The following is a 20,068-nucleotide window of genomic DNA, read 5'->3' as shown; positions in this document are numbered from 1 at the left end:
AAGTTGTTCTGTTCCTTTCTTCATTGCCAACCAAAAACGAAAAGAAAAGAAGACTCTAATCAACATTCTCAACCTCTGATTCTCAGTTAACAGTTGTGGGATCTTGCCCTGTCCACGTGAAAAAATAATACATGTGTGAGTGAGGCAGGCAGGGTGTACAGTGTTGTCTGCAAGATTGCAAATTGAAGAGGTGAAAATATAATCAGGTGTGGCCATGTAGTTCTCTGCTGAGGAGGCAACCTCTCGATCCTACAAAGTCTATGTCCCCTTGTGATTAGACCCTACGTATGTCTCGTTGGGGCACTTTCAGATTGTCCTTTGGAGGCCCCAATATTCTCATATTTCCCATCCCAGTCACCCAACTTTTAATTTAATTGACTCATTATAAAAAATTCTACGCCTTAATTTTTTTTTATCGGAAAGGGACTACTATACACGTGGCGAGTCACAATTGGTGAGTATCTGGGAAACTAGACCTTTGGGAAGGAATGAGGAAACTCAGAAAGGAAAAGAGAGGCTAATAGCCTTTAAAGCGCACGTGTCAAAGGCAGTGAATGTAGTTCACGTGCCTCGGAAATAGCCCCACATTCCGTTTCCCCACAGTGGCCAAATACTTTGGGCCCCACCAGACCAGAACAGCGCATGATGCCCTAACAGCCGTTAATTATTAACGCCCGTGCAAAGCTTATGGTCATAGCTGTTTCTGCTCACATTGGACCCCCTCCCCCCTTACACATTCTAATTAATTAAGAAAATCAGTTAGTCGTCCACATCCCGTACTTTGCTGTTAACTCTTAGTCTTAACCCCCTTGACTAAATCTAGGTAAGGTTTATATTAGATTAATTATTAGCATATAAATTCATATAGAACCAATCAATGAACTACACCGAGGATATATAGCAACTTGATTTGTTTAAGAGAATATCTTATATTGGCCCGTTTCTGTTTTTTGGAACCTCTAATTGGTCTTTTCTGACTGTTACTCTTGTTGGCCTCTTGACCCGATCCTACACACAATTTTAATATATATAAAAGTTTAAGTAAAAGGAATGAAATAAATTACATCTGATTTTGGGAAGATACCCAAGTTTAAAATGGGTTGAAGATTTAATTGATTTACAATTATGATGACCAAAGTATGGTTGAAGAGAGGAATCATGCAATGGGATGGGACCAACGTTCTGAAACCGCGGGTCTCTCTGTCTCTGCACCATGAAATTAATTAAAGACAGGATAGTCGATATAGGTTTCCCCAAGGTGCCAATGCCATTCAGTATTGCCCTGGGAAATGGGATATGGCGTTTCCTTTTTAAGCAAAGCAAGGTATAAAATGCCGCACGAGGCATCAAATATATCAAGGGCCTACCCCCCATTTTTTTTCTTTAAATAGTAAAATATATATCTAATATCTTCAGGGTTCAACCAGATCTATTCGCATCATATGTTGAAAGTACAAACAACCATGATATTCAAAACAAGAAAAGAAAAAAGTACACATCGATCATTGTCTAATATTGCTTGCTAAGTGGTGGAAGCCACCCTTGCATGTTGTGTATTTTGTAGGCTTATTTTAACTCTAAAATTCAAAGGTGATTGATGAGAGATACTGCTTGAGACCAGATCAATGACCTTTCTGTATCGATCCCCTTTTTTCCCTACCACAAAGGGCACATAAAAGAGTTATGCTTGTTGCTTCCATTATAGCTTATGTCCTGGAAATGGAGGTACATTAGCAAACCAGAAACAGGAAAACATGTGATCCTTACAGGAAGTTTCGAGGCAGACGATCCCTCTCCTCGACCACCCTGTAAATGATAATTAAATAGGGATTGCAACACAATGTTATGTAATCACTAATTTACGTGTTTGGGCTGTCAATATCCACTGCACTACCAATAAAAACGATCCGATAAATAAAGCAAGTAGCAGATAATGTCTAGATGGGGTTTGCTAACAAGGTTAAGTGAACTTGGCCTGGGGATGTTGCTATAGCATGTGATGTCTTCGGCCTCCTCGATGAGCACCTTCCTTCAAAATTAATTCGTCCACATGGTTCCTTCGTTGTTAGGTTGATGGATTCAATCCATACCATATCTGATCATTTATGCATGTCTAGAGTCACTTTCATTAATTATTCAGGCATTAGATTGCTGGTACACTTTTAGAATATGAGCAAATTTACTAATCATCTATTTTGTATGTAATTGAATTTTGTCACTAAACTTAAAATTTAACTGAATATTTTTGCCACCAAATCTAGTTTTTAATTAACTTTTTACAGCTGATTATGTGAAAATAAAATTTTAATTTAATATCTAAAAATAAGTTAATTTATAAAATATTAAAATAATAAATTAACTTAGAATTCTAATTTAGTAGGAGAAATACTTGAATTTTTTATAAAAAAAAGCATGTTTATTTTTTTATAAAATAATTGCTTTGTTAATTTTTAATATTATATTCTTTTAGTTATTAAAGTAAAATATTAAAAATAATTTTTAATTTAACTTTGCCTTCAAAACAATTTAAATGAAAATTGAATAGAAAAATTAAGTAGAAATACAAAATTCAAGATATAGAATTAATTTATTTTTAGTTTGTTGATATATATATATAAAATAAAAGGTAAGTTAGACGCAAATTTAATGTAGTTTAACAGTTGAACAGCTAGAATAATCTCTAAGTCTCTAACACACTACAATATTCTTCTTTATTTTATTTAAACAGAGTGATTTTAATCAAATAATGACGAGTTTTAGCTTTGGATTAGCCAAACACACACACACACACTTGTCTTAGTCAAATACTGTAGCTTAGCTACCCAAATCGTGTCAGAAAATAATGCGATTTGCTTTTCGGGAAGTAAAGGGTGCATGAACTTTCTTTAGACCGTATATTGACTATTCCCTTTTAAAGTAGAGTAGAAAAAGGCATCTCAGCCTATACGAGATGTGCAAAAGTGGATATTTTAAAATAATAAAGAAGAAAAAGCCTTTGTTTTTTGTTTCAACTTTGAACCGTTATTGAATCCAGAGCTTTTAAAATTGAAACAAAATTAAGGCTGCCTCCCCCTATCAACTTACCCACATAGTTAAATCTGATTTATCCATTCCTTTTACTTATATTTCACATATATATAATTTCACACCATTCAAATAAATTTATTTAATCTCAAATATTTCTTAAATATTTAAATTAAATTCAAATTTTAAAATTAATATTATTATAAAAGTTTCACTTAAATATCACATTTAACCTGAATAAAATTAGACTCAAATTATAAAATACTTAAAAATTGTGCAATGCTATTATTGAATCTCATTGCAAAGTTTTTATCGATAATCTTTAATGAATCATAAAACATTTTGAATATTAACTCTCCTTCATTTTAAATATTTTTATTTATTTAAAAATAACACGTATCATAATTTTACTAAATAAAAAATTACACAATTTACCAATTTTTGTTATAAACCATTAATACGTACAATGGAACATTAAATTTTAAGTTTTCGTAATAAGTGAGGTCTGGATTACATCATTATAATATATGTTTTTTTTTTCGAATAAACGTTATTTATTTTGTGAGAAGAAAAAAAGGTAAAAATATTGTACGAATTAGATTTACTTTCTGGTACATCGTACAAAGCAGAGAGTTGTTTCAAAACTGTAGCACCTGCTCCCTGCTGAAGATTCACGGCAGTTCCACAACGATTTGCTATCACTTCAATATTTATATGGTAGTGAAAAATATGCACTTAGAATTAATCAGTTAATTGAATGACAAGAAACTTTTTAGAAGGAAATAAAAATATATATATCGAGGATTTCCACATTCCATAATTTGTCTTGTCTCCTGCCTATTATGGTTCAACTATGCCAGCTCAATGGCAATTTTAAAACCATAGCAACACTCAACCTTCCTTCATTAGCCAATAACAAATTTATAGTAATAAAATTTGAACTTTCCTGCCCTCCCTCCTCCTTTGATTAATTATTCTATAATTGTTTATTTTTATTTTAAAAATATTCTAAGGAATAAAAATGCCTTTTTAATTTTGTCTTATTTCATTTTTGTTTGTTATATTATACACCTACTGTAAATTCCCTACCCGTATCCATTGTCGGAATAGGTACGAGGTATTACCGGAGTTTACTGAATATTTTCAGATAATTCTGAGTCATTTATTATTCATATTTTGAAAATAATCATAACGTCTCTCTATTGGGCCCTCGAAGACCCAAACATACATTAAAAACCAACCAGAATTAAATCTGGATCATAAAAATGATTTCACAAAATCTTAAATTTTATTTTCATCTAAGTACTTACCATTTCAATACTTCTTATAATTAAACATGTTACCATTCAATCAATAGCTTGACACTTGTCTAAGCGTCAAACAACATCATTGTTAGTATACTTGCATATATTTCATATAAATTCAACATTTATATACTTATTTTCTCGACATGTTACACTTAAGTTTAATAATTGTCTTTACTTACATAATTTCCTTGTATTAACATATCAAAGATAATCATATATGTACATGTCATGAAACATATCATTCTCTTACCGTTTCTTCATAAGTATATATCAATCATTTCATTGTATCAATATTTCATGCACCATCATTTCCATATATTTTGTGTATATTTATTCCGGTAAAGTTTATATCAAACTTAACATAAATTATATTCCATGTACTTATTCTTATTTTGTTTATCTATCTTCATAATTATTTCATACAACTATTTTGCACATATATTTCCATATGACCAGTTCTTTTAAACATTTCACATAACTATTTCATATAACCATTCGTCATTTGATACATTTTGTAATGGCCTAAATTCAAGGTTATCGGAACAATAGTTTCGTAACCATAGATCCGATTTAAAGAGAAATTTATTTCAATATTTTTTCTTAAAAATTGATATGATAGGAAAATCGTATAAAAATATTGATAGAAAAATTTTACCAATTTAGTGATTAGATAGAAAAAGAAATTATTGAAGAAATTGGGTAAAAATAAGGTATCGAGACCTCTATCTCATAAAACCGAGTCAAAAATAATTTTATAAATATTTATGAAATGTTATTAATGTGGTATTAAAATTTCGTTAGAAAATTTTAATGTTTGGGTAGTCAATTAAATGAAAAGGACTGAATTGTAATAGGTGTAAAAGTTGCTAGAGTGATTAAATAGCTTATTAGTCTAATGAGAAAGGATATAAAAGGCAATTAGACCCAAAAGTTATTTGGGCTGGACGGTAAGGGTATGAAATCAGCAGAAAAATTGATAAATTAAGGGTAAAATTGGAATATTGCAAAATTAACTAAATAAAACTAGGACTAAATAGGAAATATCTAGATTTCTCTTCATTTCTCTTCAATTCCAGCAGCTAAAAACGCCATAGGAGGGTTCTATAAGCTGGTATTTCATAATTTTTGCACCAAATCCAGAAGATTCAAATACGAAGCTAGATCGAGGAAAGGAAAAAGTTCGGGATTAATAGATTTTTACTGTTTACAAACAAATATCAAGGTAAGTTCATGTAACTTGAATTATATTCTTAAATGCTTGAGATTGTATGTTATTGATGTGAATATGATTTGAGTGTTCATTGTATGAAAATTAATGAAACATTGATATATTTGATAAAATGGGAAGAAATCCCGTTTGAATGAAAGGAAAATTCGATGGATCTCTGAAAAGGAATTGACGGTAAAAAGGATCTAGCCCGGACGGGTGATCCTATCCTGATATAGCCCTCTCGAAGAATATGTGTAAAATGGATTTAGCCCGGATGGGTAATCCAAATTAGGGTCTGAATTTAGCCTGGACTGGTAATTCAGATCCAAGCTCATTAGAGTAATTGTCGCTGCAGGGGATTTAGCCTGGACTGGTAATCCCGCTGTAAGGTTGAGGTTCGCGGGAGTGTGCTCTCTGAAATGGATACGTACGCACATGAATATGAATTGACAGACCCGGAATTGTACACTAAAAGTGTACCTCTGAAAATTCATCAAAATTCCGATAAATTCAACGGGATAAATATGAAAAATAATAAGGGAATGAAAATCATGGTATTGATGAGTACATCAATCATGGTATATATATATTATTGATACATGGAAATTATTGTACTAACTTGAATGTTGAGTTTGTGCATGTTAGGGTAATAATGCATTGAATGGATATATGAATGTTTATTATATTGTATTGAAAATATTAGGTAAGTATAATTCTTGTTACATGAGCTTACTAAGCACAAAGTGCTTACCCCGTTTCCTTTTTCCCTGTTTTGTAGTGTTAAGAGCTCGGAGGTCGGATTTGGTCGGAGACACATCACACTGTCAACTTCAGGATTTCGGTATATAAAGAAACTTTATTTTGGAAATCAATGGCATGTATAAGCTAACAAAGTAAATGTTAAAGTGAAATGAATGTAAAGTTAGCCATTAGTATGGTTAACAAACCTGGTTCTAGATGTGTGATGACGTTATCTTATATAAATGCATGAATCTATCATGAAAATATGTTGAATTGAAAAAAAAAAATTAATTCGTAAACTCCGGTAATGCCTCGTACCCTATTTCGGCAATGAATACGGGTAGGGGTATTACACATTTTACCTGAATATCAATTGTTCAATAGATGTCATCGCGTCTCCCATCCATGGTCTTATTTATCCTTGACATGATGCCATAGTGTCTTTCAACTATGGTCTTACTCTTTTTCTGTCATGTTGCCATGGTATCTTTCAACCATGGTCTTATTCATTTCATGTTATGCTGCCACCATATCTTTCAACCATGGTCTTATTCATTTCTCGTCATGTTGCCATGGTATCTTTCAACCATGGTCTTACACATTTCATATCAGGTTGCCATGGTATCTTTCAACCATGGTATTACACATTTCATATCAGATAGCACACTCCCACGAACCTCATCCTTACAGTGGGATTACCAGTCCAGGCTAAATCCCCTGCAACGACAATTGCTCTAATGAGCTTGGATCTGAATTACCAGTCCAGGCTAAATTCAGACCCTAATTTGGATTACCCGTCCGGGCTAAATCCATTTACACGTATTCTTCGGGAGGGCTATATCAGGATAGGATCACCCGTCCGGGTTAGATCCTTTTTACCGTCAATTCCTTTTCAGAGATTCATCGAAATTTCCTTTTATTCAACCGGGATTTCTTCCCCTTTTTATCAAATATATTAATGTTCCATCAATTTTCATACAATGAACATTCAAATTATTTTCACATCAATAACATACATTTCAAGCATTTAAGAATATAATTCAAGTTACATGAACTTACCTCATTGCTTGTTTGTGTTTATAATTTCATTAATCCGATATCTTTTCTTTTCTACGATCAAGTCTCATATTTGAGTCGTCCGGATCTTTATAAATAATTTTGATCATCATTTTCATTCATTTCATATTCTAATGCATTTAATTAATGCTCTAGGCAAAATTACCATTTTACCCATAAACTTTTAATTAATGACGATTTCATCCTTAGGGTCAGGGAAAATAAAATTCTTGCAATTTAATCCTTATTTCCAGCTATTATTATCATATGTATTGATAACAGTTCATGAATTCTATAAAATATCAAAATTTTCCATAATTTCAACACTTTTCAATTTAATCCCTAAAACATGTTTTCCCCTGATCTTGAACTAAATTAATAATTTCATTCAATTTTATAATTTAAGTAATAAAATAATCCATTTCATGCAATTTGGTCATTTCTGAAATTTTTACAAAATTACCCATAAAGTTTTACTTTTAGTAAATTTAGTCATTGAGCCTAAAATATACAAATTAGCCATGCTAGATGAATATTCATACATATTTTTCCTTCTCCTCCTCTCCATTCCATATCCTTAATGTAAGATAACACACTTGTAAGTAACATTATCCATAATTTTTATTATTTATTTTTATGAATATTCAAGCTGTCTATCTGCATCATAGTCACTAAATTATTTATAAATGGAGCTATAGAACTCCAAATTAAGATATACTAATTTTACCTGAAACTAGACTCGTATATCTTCTTACCATAAAATTTTCAGAATTTTTGGTTTATTCAATAAGTACAATTTATTCTTTAAAGTTACCCCTATTCTGCTGTCTGACAGTTCTGGCCCTTCTTCACTAAAAATTAATTATCTCCTCGTACAAAATTCTAATGATGTTCCCGTTTGTTTCTATTGAAAATAGACTCATTCAGGATTATAAAAATATAAATTTAATCCCATAATTATTTCTATCCAATTTTTTATGATTTTATAAAGTCAGAATAGGGGAACCCGAAATCATTCTGACCTTGTCTCACAAAATTCATCATATCTCATGATTTACAATTCCATTGCTTACATAATTTCTTCTATAAGAAACTAGACTTAATAAGATTTAATTTAATATTTTATTCATCCTATAATTAGATTTCTACAATTTTTGATGATTTTTCAAAGTTAGACTACTACTGCTGTCCAAAACTGTTTTAGTACAAGATATTAAATACCATGTTATAACACCCTTATTTTCTTTTTCTACACCATTTCTCATCACTTTCTCTTATTTTCTCTTCACTAACATATCAAGAACATAGGACCTTAAGTAAGAAAACTCTACTATAACATTATTTCCATGCTTTGTCAATAATAACAAACTTAAAAACATATTGAAATCTTCTATTGATAATAATCTTTAACTTGATTTTCTCTCTCCTCCAGCTTCTATTTCTTGAATCCAACTTGATATTCTAACTCCCCATGGTCTCCTTAACATTTTTCTCTTTTAGTAGTTATGGAAATTCTTTTGATTTCTAGGTGAAAATGGTGAATTTTTGGTGGAAGGACCAAATTGTAAAGAAAACAAAATTTCTTTCTTTTCCTTCTCTTCTAAGGTTGGTTGCATGGGAAAGGAAATGTGATGTTAATTCTTCATCTTTCCTTCCTTTTATACTAAATAAATAATAATATAATAATAATAAATATCTCATAAAAATATTAATAAAATAATATTTATCTAATTAATTAATTTAAAATATCATCAATATAATCATTACATTCTAGAATTCTCTCTCATACTAATTGACCATTTTTCCCTTCATGATCTTTTAGAATTTCTTCCTTGAGTCATCACTCAATTTGGTAAAATTGCGATTTAGTCCCTCATAAATTTTCACCTATTCAATTTGGTCCTAATTCATCAATTTTTCTTGGTTTCTAGATCATTCCACCCTTAAAATATTTGCACCATTAGTCCTTCAACTTTTTTATATTTACACTTCAACACCTTAAATTTTGAGTATTTACTCTTGTGCAACAAGACTTTTCTCATCTTTGCAATTTAGTTTTTTCTTGAATTAATATATCATAATATACTTCCCAATATTGACATAACTCAAAAATTCCCTTTTTGTCACTTTATTTCCTTATTTTACTATATCACGAATAATATTTTACTATAAAAATTTTCGAGGTATTACACCTACTTTTTATAATAACTATTATTTTGATAAATTCATTTAAAAACAAATTTTTATTTAATGAGATTATTATTTGATACATGATAAATTTTAATTCCAACAGGCTTAATTTAAAATATCAATTAAAGATATTTAACGTTGTTTTAAATTTACTTATAGAGTTAGAAAATTTTTGATTATAAAATTTATAAATTTTATTAATACTTTGGTTTGGTAATATGATTTTATTAGTAGTGCCAAATTATGAAAATAAAAAGTAATTTCAATACCATCTATTCATTGGTAGTATTAAATTCTCTTAATAACATGATATTTTGATAAATTTACCTCACATTAAATTATCTTAATTTATTTTCTCTATTAAATTCCGTTTATAATATTATTTTTATAACAATTGTATGATTTATTATTATTATTTTAGTTAAATTCGCTCTTAAATAGTGACAAAAAATATTTTAATAAAAAAACATATTTTTTAACAGTGCCGTATGTAAAATTCAAATTATATTCTCACCTCAGTAATGTAATCTGTATCACGATTACACCTAACATTTATTGATAATAATTTAAATAATATAATACAACATAAATGATACTAAATAATCTTATATTTCAATAATTTTAATATTTGGAAAATTCTACATTCCATCCGCCAAATCTGTGTAACTAAAATAAAAAATACTCTCCCTATAAAAAGAGTTAAAAACCTTGAAAATAATATATATAGATATATAAATTGTGATACTGGTATATGAATAATTTGAGTTATATAAAATTAAAATTTGTTATTATATATAATATTTACAATGATTTTTTCATTTTATATAATGATTAACTTTAATTGTAATTATTGATATAATAAATTATAGTTTTTTAAATAATCCGAAATAATCGAATCTATTTCAAAGTCGTTTCATCTTTTCTTTCCAAAAGAATGTGATATGAAATTATTTCCCAGACCACCATTACGGCATTACCATCTCCATCTTTAAATACCCAGAAATCATTTTTCCATTCTTAAACCAACATTTGGACCCACATAAGACTGACAAACCCTTGTCCTTCCTTAATAGATCTCATCGACGGTCCAAAATTCAAAGTGAATGAAAATGAAAGGGCTAATCTGGGGATTGCCTAAAAAAAGCGGAAGAGTGCCACATAGACAGATGACAATCTGGCATTACTTTCCATCGTAGCAAGTTGTAAAACACCCTTTATATAAGTACCTAGCTTCTGTTCTCCATCCACCTTCATCTCCAAGAAGAACAAAAAAAAAAAAAAAAACCCATCGATTTCTCTGTTCCGTTTCATATTTCCTTTCTTTCATTTCCAACAATTCAAAGAAAATTTGAAACAGTGATCTCATTTCTTTGTAGCGGAAATCTTCTCTTCTTTTTTTTCCGCTGCTTTTGAACCCTTGTTCACAGGCAAAAGAGAAGCCATGTACAAATTGGAGAAAACACTGTACAGGCAGGAGAGAGACAACCCATCTTTTTCATCTACTCTGCTTGACAAAATCTACCGTTCCATCGATGATGGTGACACCAGGAATGTTGACTTGAAATTCTACAGGGAAACAATGCAAAAGAAACAAAGCAAAGCTAGCGTGAGATGCAGTGGAAGCAGAGTAGAAGAGGAAGATGAAGAAATGTCGAGTTTCCGACGAGCTCGTTTGATCGAGAAATGGATGGAAAAGAAGGTCACTGAAAAGGCAAATGCAGGCAGGAAACAGGTTTCACATAATGATTATGATCATGATCATGATGTTCTTTTCTTTAGCTCCACTTCCACCTCATCCGATTCCAGTTCCGGTGGTTTCTCATCGTCGGACACTGAATCTATGCATGTTTCAAAATCGAAGTCATCATGTTTTGTAAGATCGAGGCCTAAACCAGTAAGGACCACAATGTCAGCTCGGTCGGAGAAACCACTTAAAACAGAGAAAACAGGGAGAACAGAGAGGGCTTTGTTTTACGACCACAGGGAGTCGCATTTGCTCGATGATTATCATTACAATTCCGCCTCCGACTACACACCAAAGCTCGAAGAAAGTCTTTTCAAGTCAAAATCAAGAGCCACTCAAATTTACGGCAATTTAAAGAAGGTGAAACAACCCATTTCACCAGGCGGCCGTCTCGCGAGTTTCATCAATTCTCTGTTCACAACAAGTAATACAAAGAAAGCAAGGGGTCCGTCTTCGATGTTAAGCTGTGATGATGAAAGGAAATTGAAGTCCGGACAGGTTTCAACCTGTTCTTCAGCTTCCTCGTTTTCAAGATCATGTCTAAGCAAGAACTCACCTTCGACTAGAGAAAGGTTACGAAACGGAGTCAAAAGAAGTGTTAGATTTTGCCCAGTGAGTGTAATTGTCGATGAAGACTGCAGACCCTGTGGGCAAAAATGCTTATACGAAGAACAAGACTCGAGTTCAGTGTCGGTTGCTGTCCCTACCGTATGGAAAATTAGGAAATCGCCATCAAGGAAGCTCGACGAAGAGATAAAGTTACAAGCAATGGAGAAAAGTAGGCGAGTAGAAGAAATGGCTACTAAGTTTTTAAAAGAATATCATCTAAACCAAATGAAGGACTTTATTTCAAGGGACAATCACAGTAATTATGTGATGGAGGAGATGGAGGAGATGGAGGAAGATGAAGATGATGCAGCAAGCTATTCGAGTTCGGATTTGTTCGAGTTGGATCATCTTGTTCTTATTGGTAATGATAGGTATCGAGAGGAGCTTCCAGTGTATGAAACTACTCATGTAGAAACAAATCGAGCCATTGCTAATGGCTTGATAGCATAGTTAATTTTTCACTGTTCTTTTTTTGTTATTTTGGTTATAGTAATGACAAGGCTTTATGCATTATTCTACGGCCAATTTTAGTGTAAATATCTTTCCAATGGATTTCACTTTCATTTTTTTGGGTAACATGTATCATTTTAGCAAATGGGTAGCATGTAAGAAATGAAAAACAAAGGCAAAGTGGTAAGATAGAAAGAAAAAAAAAAGTGGAAGGGAAGAATGGAATTTTGGTTATCTTCTGTTTTTTCTCTGAAAAAGTGAGAAATGGGGATTTGATAATGCTTTTGATCATGATCTGAAGTGAAGAGATACTGACAGTGGCATTTGATTGAACAATGAAAAAGAAAAAGAGAAAGAGTGGGAAAATGAAAGATTCGAATGAATGAATGAATGAAAGACAGAAGGATTGTGATGGTAAAGGCAAAGGCAGATCTTCGTTCCCCCCATGGGAATAGCGAAAGTTAAGAATTGAGATTAGGAGCTTTTGCTTTCTTTCTTGAACACTGTGTTGCCAATTCACCCATTCAACCCTCTTCCTCTTCTTTGTGAATCCACTTACTTAAAGTAAATAAATAAAACCATTCGATAAGATTTTAAAACCCTACTTTGCTATGATCTTTTGAACCAGGTCGAACCCAGTAATTTTGTATGAGATATAATTCAAAAACCCAAAAATTCGATGTTAAAATAGAGAGCCAAAAACAGAATTTACCATTTAACCAAGTGGTTGAAATAGACTAAATTGAATTATTAGATTTTAAGAGGGGCTAGGAAATAAAATTATACCATGTTACCAATCGGGCAAGCTGGCAAGGCCATGCTCCCTGATTTCGCCCCCCGTTTTGAACCAAGATATGTTTAAATTAATAAAAGATATAAGGATGATAAAATTTTCTTGTTTGAAAGCCATCGTGAATTTTAACTGTGAAAGATAAAATTTTTGAACGTATTTAACAGATGAAATGTAACCTTTTTTTAACTATGCAAACAACAATGCCAAATAATGAAGCTTTTCATGCTACAATAATTTACTGTGAAAAAAAAAAAAAAGAGTACATCTCCCACTGAAGTTTACGAACAATTTTAAAAGTTAACAGGTAAAACGTAAAATATGTCAGAATCATTAATAGGAACAACCATTATCTGTTTTCTTTGTTTCTTTTTGGGTTTCCTAGGGAAGCAAGCAAGAAGATGGTCCACGAAATTTAACGGGATTTGATTGAAGCAATTTCAATAAGAAACAGAGTTATACGCTGCTGATCTCCATTATTACAATTCAATCTTAGGATCCCTTTACCTGGTAAAAGGGACCAAACACTGTGACTCTGCTCTTCAATTTTCCTACATTTTCTACAATACATCTTTGTCCAAACGATTGGAGAAGGCAGCGACCAGAGAGCTGAAAACGCTATGAAGTTGCCATTTATTACTATAGATTTACTGCTTCCTCTATAATCACCCTAATGGACCAAACTAGTCGCATAATCTGTAATAAAATTTAATTTTTTTTTAATTTCATTTCAATCGCTGCTTCCAAGACAATAGATATAAGGTAAGAAAATTGGAAAGTCCCAAACATTCATTTATTTAGGTTGAATACGATTAAAGCAATCGATTAAGTAATAAATAAATAAATAAATAAATAAAAACTAGAAAGAGATGTGTATATAAAATTATATTCTTATTGGTATAAATTTTGCTTTTGGCAACCTCCAAGAACTTTGTAATGAAATGGATGGAGGAAACAGAGATAGTGACTCTTTAACCAAAGGTTGATGTCAATAACTTTCAATTCATATATTAATATTTAAGTAGACTTTTATAATTGCCTATAAACGCATCATTAGTACTACGTGACAAGCATGAAACTAGAGTTTGTAATGTTAAAAAAAAGAAGGGTCGATCCTATCGAAATTTATGATTATCGGTTAGTATTTTTGGTATATTATTACAATTAAGTTGATTTAATGAATACATTTAATTTATACAAAAATATAGAAAAGATTATGAAAAAGAAGAATGGGTTTAAAATAATAAAAGACTTTGTACGTATTAATACGATACTAATTACCGCATGTTAAGAATGGGCATGAGCCGCCCACTTAGTAGATGAAAAATCTCTTAAAGTCAAAATCTAGTATGAGCATGCACTAATAAACAAGCTTAAACTATACTTGTTTAGGACGGCAGTGGATTTGTAACTAAAATTCAAGAATTGTAGGCGGAGGATGATTTGTTTATTTACTTCACCACCTTTAGAGTTTGAAAACCTTGAAAGTAGTTACAACAAAAGCTTCATTGTTTAAACAACAACTAATATAGTAATAATAACATTGAAATTAATTAATCAGTATTAGTTACGAACCTATCACTTGTATATATATTTTTATTTTGGGATAATCTCTCCTCTTTCCCTCTCTAGCCTCCATTTGTTAGAGATGCTCAAAACATCCAGATTAATCACTGAACTCGCATAATAAATTTAAAAAACATTAAGAATTAGTCACTAAATTCGTCCTAATGAATACATTAGAAGCGAAACTTGCTACTTTTCATAAAAAATTATACCAGTTAAAGATAGTAGTTTTGAAAGCGAAACTTGCTACTTTTCATAAAAATTATACCAATTAAAGATAGTAGTTTTGAATGCATTACTTAAGGCAGTTTTGGTTGTTTTGAGCATTAGGGTTATAATTATCATCTTGTTCTTGCCCTCGTACTGCTTTATTCTTTAGTAATTAAGTTAGAACGTGTGGGATTGTAGCATAATTGGTTTGAAGTTTGGGTAGGTGAGTTTACTCATGGGACAAGTTTAAATTTTGAGCTGGGATTAAACAAAATTAATGATCAGTTTTGAGTAACCATGATCTACTTAAGGGCTTAAATTACCTATTGATCAACCCACAAAACTTGACTAATCCTTAATCTTATATATATTTGAAAGAATCTTTTATGTCAAATAGTTTGTCTTCCAAATATTGGCAGGCCCAAGGTTGTGGTAATAAATTGGTAATTTGATAGAATCGAGTTGTGGAGAATGGAGCATAACATTAGCTTCAAGTTTCTAAGTTTATTTGTGTCGTTTAAGGCAGGAAAAAGACAAACAAAACTAACAACCAATGAGTTGATAGACAATGGGGGTTAGGGTTCCATTCCAGGGTGTATTCCATCTGGTAAAGCGCTTTGGAAACTATTTCAGCTTTTATTCTATTATTTTCTTTTTGTGGGAATCAATTCCCATAAACAAAACAAGAAACCCCCTATTGTTTTTATCTTCAAATGCAGAGAGAAAATGTCACTATTTTGGAGCCTAATATCTGCTAACGAATAAGATGGCAGCAAGTTTTTTTTTTTCTTTAATGGGTTCATAAATTTAACCACCATTCATAAACTTAAGTTGAACCAACCCCTATTAACAGTTTTTAACTTAGCAAAAACCGCGTATGAGTCCGCAATGGCCAATCAACCTGACCTGGCCTGCTGCTCTGCAACTTGGGATGGTCCATTATTTGGCTACCGTTGCTTTGGTATAGTAAATGACAAAGATTTATGATTGGCGATCCCAAGAAGAGTTTCCATAAGATCCTTACCAGCTTTCCCTTTTTCTTTTCTTTGATCCATAAAAGTAAAAGAAATGAACTCAGATGCACGAGTGAGTTCATATTTGATCCACAAAAGATTCAATCTTAGCGATAAAGGAACATACAGAAAATGAAAAAGAAGAGAAAGATATTAAACTTCTTTTTGGAGCCATTTAACGTAGCTTGTAAACTTCATTGTTTCAACGACCCTATTCATTTCTGTAAAGTTCAGTTTTCAATTTTTAGAGTGAAGCAAATGACCTAACCTGGTTGGCCTATTCATTTTCACTTATTAAAAGCTTTGATTTCAATATAGCAGGAGGGTTTGCAAGGACGAAATGATGAATACAGTATAAATATAATTGCATTAATTTTCACTAAACATGCACGCTTTCTAATTTGCAGAGTAGAGTATGGACCATGTTTATTGTGGTCCAATTTTGTATGGATTCTGAACGTGTTTCTTAGGTAACCACGCCTGACAATGACCATCAACTTCATTTTTCACATCATCTTTTTGGCATTGGACTGAACGTCACAGTTCACAATTAACATTAGCCTATAGTTTCATTAGAATATCCGTCCAGAACAAGAATAAGACCATTTTAAAAGGAAGGACCATTAACATCGAAATGAACTAGGCAAAAATAAAATACAACATAGAAATGAACTCGACTTCCGGTACCCCAGAGCAGAGAAGGGGCACCGCCGTATCGCATCATCATCAACAAGCTCTATTAACGAGTCCCGTGGTAAAAATAGATAAGGCTACCACATCTAAGCAATTTTGCTTTGGATTTAATGATTGTTTGGGAAAAGGGTCGGTTGCCTCTACGAACCCACAGCATTTGCAGGAACACCAACAAGGAAAGCAACAACGTTCACGTAGCCCGACCTCCAAATTAGAGCACCAGGTATAGACTTTGGACCACCTTCTTATTCGTTAGGTGAAATCGTCACTGCATTTTTTCTTTCTTTTTTTGGTATTATCATTGAAAATGTACATAAGATACAAGGCCTCATTTGAATATTGTGGTCCATTCACCCTTGAGGCCCGAACTCTTGCCTTTTTCTTCCACAAGGTAAACCAATGTTTTCATCGATTTGATTTTAATTAACAGCTGAAATTAAACGTAAGTGGGTCATAAAAAAATACCATGAAAAGATGGGCTTAAAGAGTTTTTCTGATGTTGTATGATTTGGGCTTTGGTGAAGGTGACAGAGCTTGAACAGGAAGTCCAGAAACAGAAAGAAATTCGGAGCATGTACAAAATGAGAATGGAGAGAACACAAGACTATTTAAGGTACTGTCTTCAAATAGCTCAGGATAATGGATTCTTGGACCTTTTAAGTAACCACAAATCTCCTGTTTCTCGGGATGTTGTCCTCAATATCGATACCACCAGTCCTCAACTCCCTGCCCCGGTTTCTCACCAATCAGATCTAGGTCTACTCATCAACCAAGCCAAGTTGAACGGATGGTTCATTAACCCCATCGAGGTAATGCTTACGGGATTGCATGATCGTTTTGTTTCTTCAGAGCAGCCAATGACATGTTTTTATAACTTACTGGAGCAGATTGAATTGCGAGAAGTAATTGGCCAAGGAAGTACTGCAGACATTTACAGAGGAATTTGGCGAGGCCTTGAAGTTGCGGTGAAGTGTATATATCCCGATTTCTTCGAAAAAAATGAAAACGGTGTCATTTTTTGCTCAAGAAGTCGAAACATTATCTAAGCAGCGCCATCGCTTTATACTACAGCTAATGGGTGCATGCCTCGAGCCACCTATGCAAGGTTGGATAGTGACGGAGTTCTTGAGCATGACGCTGAAGGATTGGCTACATGGACCGGGAAATAACAGGCGAAAAGAAAGGGTGATACCACTCCCTCCGTTGCAAGAGAGATTGAATAAAGCCGTGGAGATTGCACAAGCAATGCAATATCTCCATGAACAAAAACCCAAAGTTATTCACCGTGATTTGAAGCCTAGCAACATTTTTTTAGACGATGCCAAGCATGTAAGGGTGGCTGATTTCGGGCATGCTCGGTTTTTAAGTGACGAAGAAATGGCACTTACAGGCGAAACAGGCAAGAACCGATCTCTTTTGCTCTGATTAAGTCACTCCGAGCTAGTTATTTGCTCTGAAATTTTGCTTGTCCTCTCAGGAACTTTTGTTTACATGGCACCAGAGGTTATCAGATGTGAACCTTATAACGAAAAGTGCGATGTATACAGCTTCGGAATCATTCTGAACGAACTCATCACAGGCAATTATCCTTATATTGAGACCAATTATGGACCGGCCAAGGTATTTTCAATCGATTACTCGTTAACGTTGTATCATCTCTGCTGCTAAAATGTTACGAATTTAACACAACCATCGGATGATATTGTTATCATTAGATTGCCTTGGAGGTTGGAGATGGAAAGCTAAGACCAGCACTTCCAGAAGACAATGGCGAATGGAAGGAGCTGATCGAGCTGATTTGCCAGTCATGGGATGGAGATGCCTGTGTTAGACCCACCTTTGCAAACATCACTTCCACTCTATCAAATATCCAAACCAGATTCAATGACAATAGAGTCCCATCCATCCATTAAGTAGCCATGGTTCAGTGCAATTTTAAAATGTTAAAATTTATATAGATGTTTAATTGTATTAATTTTCTAGTTCTGACAATTTTACATTTTTTTTTGTCAAAATATGAAAGAGTATCAATTACAAAATAATAGTAGTATCAACAAGACTAAGCATATAGAGTCGTCTATCTAATCAAATTTGGTCAACAACCTTTGAACGAGGTGCATAGAATATTTCGGGGCCAATGGGTAATTTCTTCATCAATCCGGCCAGAATATGAGCGAAATTGGCATCCTTTAGTATCTGCTTAATTTCCACATGCCAATCATGTCTGCATAATTTTTGAATTCTTAAAATCAAATCTTTGTTCGGTTGACCTTTGATTCCTCCCTGAATCCCCTTGATAACTAAAGCACAGTAAACCTCAACGATAACTCTATCTCATTTAACATCTTAAGTTACTCGGAGACTATCATAAATAGCTCAAAATTTTAATTGCTCTATTTCTTCTAATGTTACGTCCTATCCCCACATTCATTTACCATACTCATCTTTTATTACTGTGGTAAAAAAAAAACTAAATTTGAAGACTGAATGTGAACTCTATCAGCATTCAACTTAAAAGAACCAAGATTAACAACTAAGAAATGGTGGACAGGGAAGCACTAAAATTACTTGACCTTAACTTAATAGATCTTACCCAATACCATGAAGACTAAATAACATTGTCAACATTAAAAGGGATATCTTGGAAAACTACAAAATTAAAAGAAAAATATATATTGGGATATGGGGAATGAAGCTATTATAAAACATGGGGAGGGAAAATTCATTAGCAATTTTGTTCCAAATTTTGTATTGTATTGCATAGTAAATTAAAATAAATTTTTTTATAATTTCCACTTAATGGTAACATATGGAAGGGAAATAAATTATTGTTAAAGACTTTCATTTCGATACATTTTTTATACCTGAATTTTTATTTCAATTAAAATTATTTGTGTTTTATTAAAATAATTCACGCCTATTTACCTTAAATCAAACATCTTTAATTGATCACTTTAATTTATATCCCTAAACCCAAAAATTAAATTTTGTCTTTCTTTTAAAGTATATACATGCTTTATTATGTTATCTGTTTATCATTGACTCATCTCAACTCAAAAAATAAAAATTGCCTCAATGTTAATTGCATTTTATGGTTGAATGTATTCATGAAATAAAAATAATTTAAGTATGAATTTTAAAAAATAATTAAATTTTCGTTCAAAAAGTAAAACAGTTTTTTGAGAAAAATTAAAAATATGGAAAGATTTAAAATAAATAAAATATATTAATATTATTTTTAAATCTGACCAGCCCGCCATCGACGCCTCTAGTTAAGTCGGGCACCGATCTCAGATATTCAAAGCTGATTCCTAGGTCATCACCCACATGAACAAATCTAGTTATGACATGCGTCACCAAATAAAAGCTACGTCATGGCCTAAAGCTCAAACAAAACTACAGACCTCGTTGCAGAGGAGCGAAACCCTACCTCGTACTCACAGATCTTCAAATTCCCAGATTACC

At 32.4% G+C, this 20,068-nt stretch overlaps 1 protein-coding gene and 1 pseudogene across 1 annotated transcript; both read left to right on the top strand.

The window, feature by feature from the left end:
- Positions 1-10,779: 10,779 nt before the first annotated feature.
- On the top strand, positions 10,780-12,449 carry LOC107958849 (protein BIG GRAIN 1-like B). The gene has a single exon (XM_016894748.2). It carries the CDS (start codon positions 10,970-10,972, stop codon positions 12,329-12,331), a length of 1,362 nt encoding a protein of 453 aa, XP_016750237.1. The 5' UTR covers positions 10,780-10,969; the 3' UTR covers positions 12,332-12,449.
- Positions 12,450-16,539: 4,090 nt separating this feature from the next.
- On the top strand, positions 16,540-18,849 carry LOC107961362 (serine/threonine-protein kinase STY46-like; annotated as a pseudogene).
- Positions 18,850-20,068: the final 1,219 nt, after the last annotated feature.

Source organism: Gossypium hirsutum, chromosome A05 (assembly GCF_007990345.1).
Source record: "Gossypium hirsutum isolate 1008001.06 chromosome A05, Gossypium_hirsutum_v2.1, whole genome shotgun sequence".
Lineage (NCBI taxonomy): Eukaryota > Viridiplantae > Streptophyta > Magnoliopsida > Malvales > Malvaceae > Gossypium > Gossypium hirsutum.
This window is presented reverse-complemented; position numbering and strand designations above follow the sequence as displayed.

Bases quoted from the DNA above. Each gene is read 5' to 3' on its own strand.
- LOC107958849 (XM_016894748.2), top strand. From the start codon at position 10,970: ATGTACAAATTGGAGAAAACACTGTACAGGCAGGAGAGAGACAACCCA.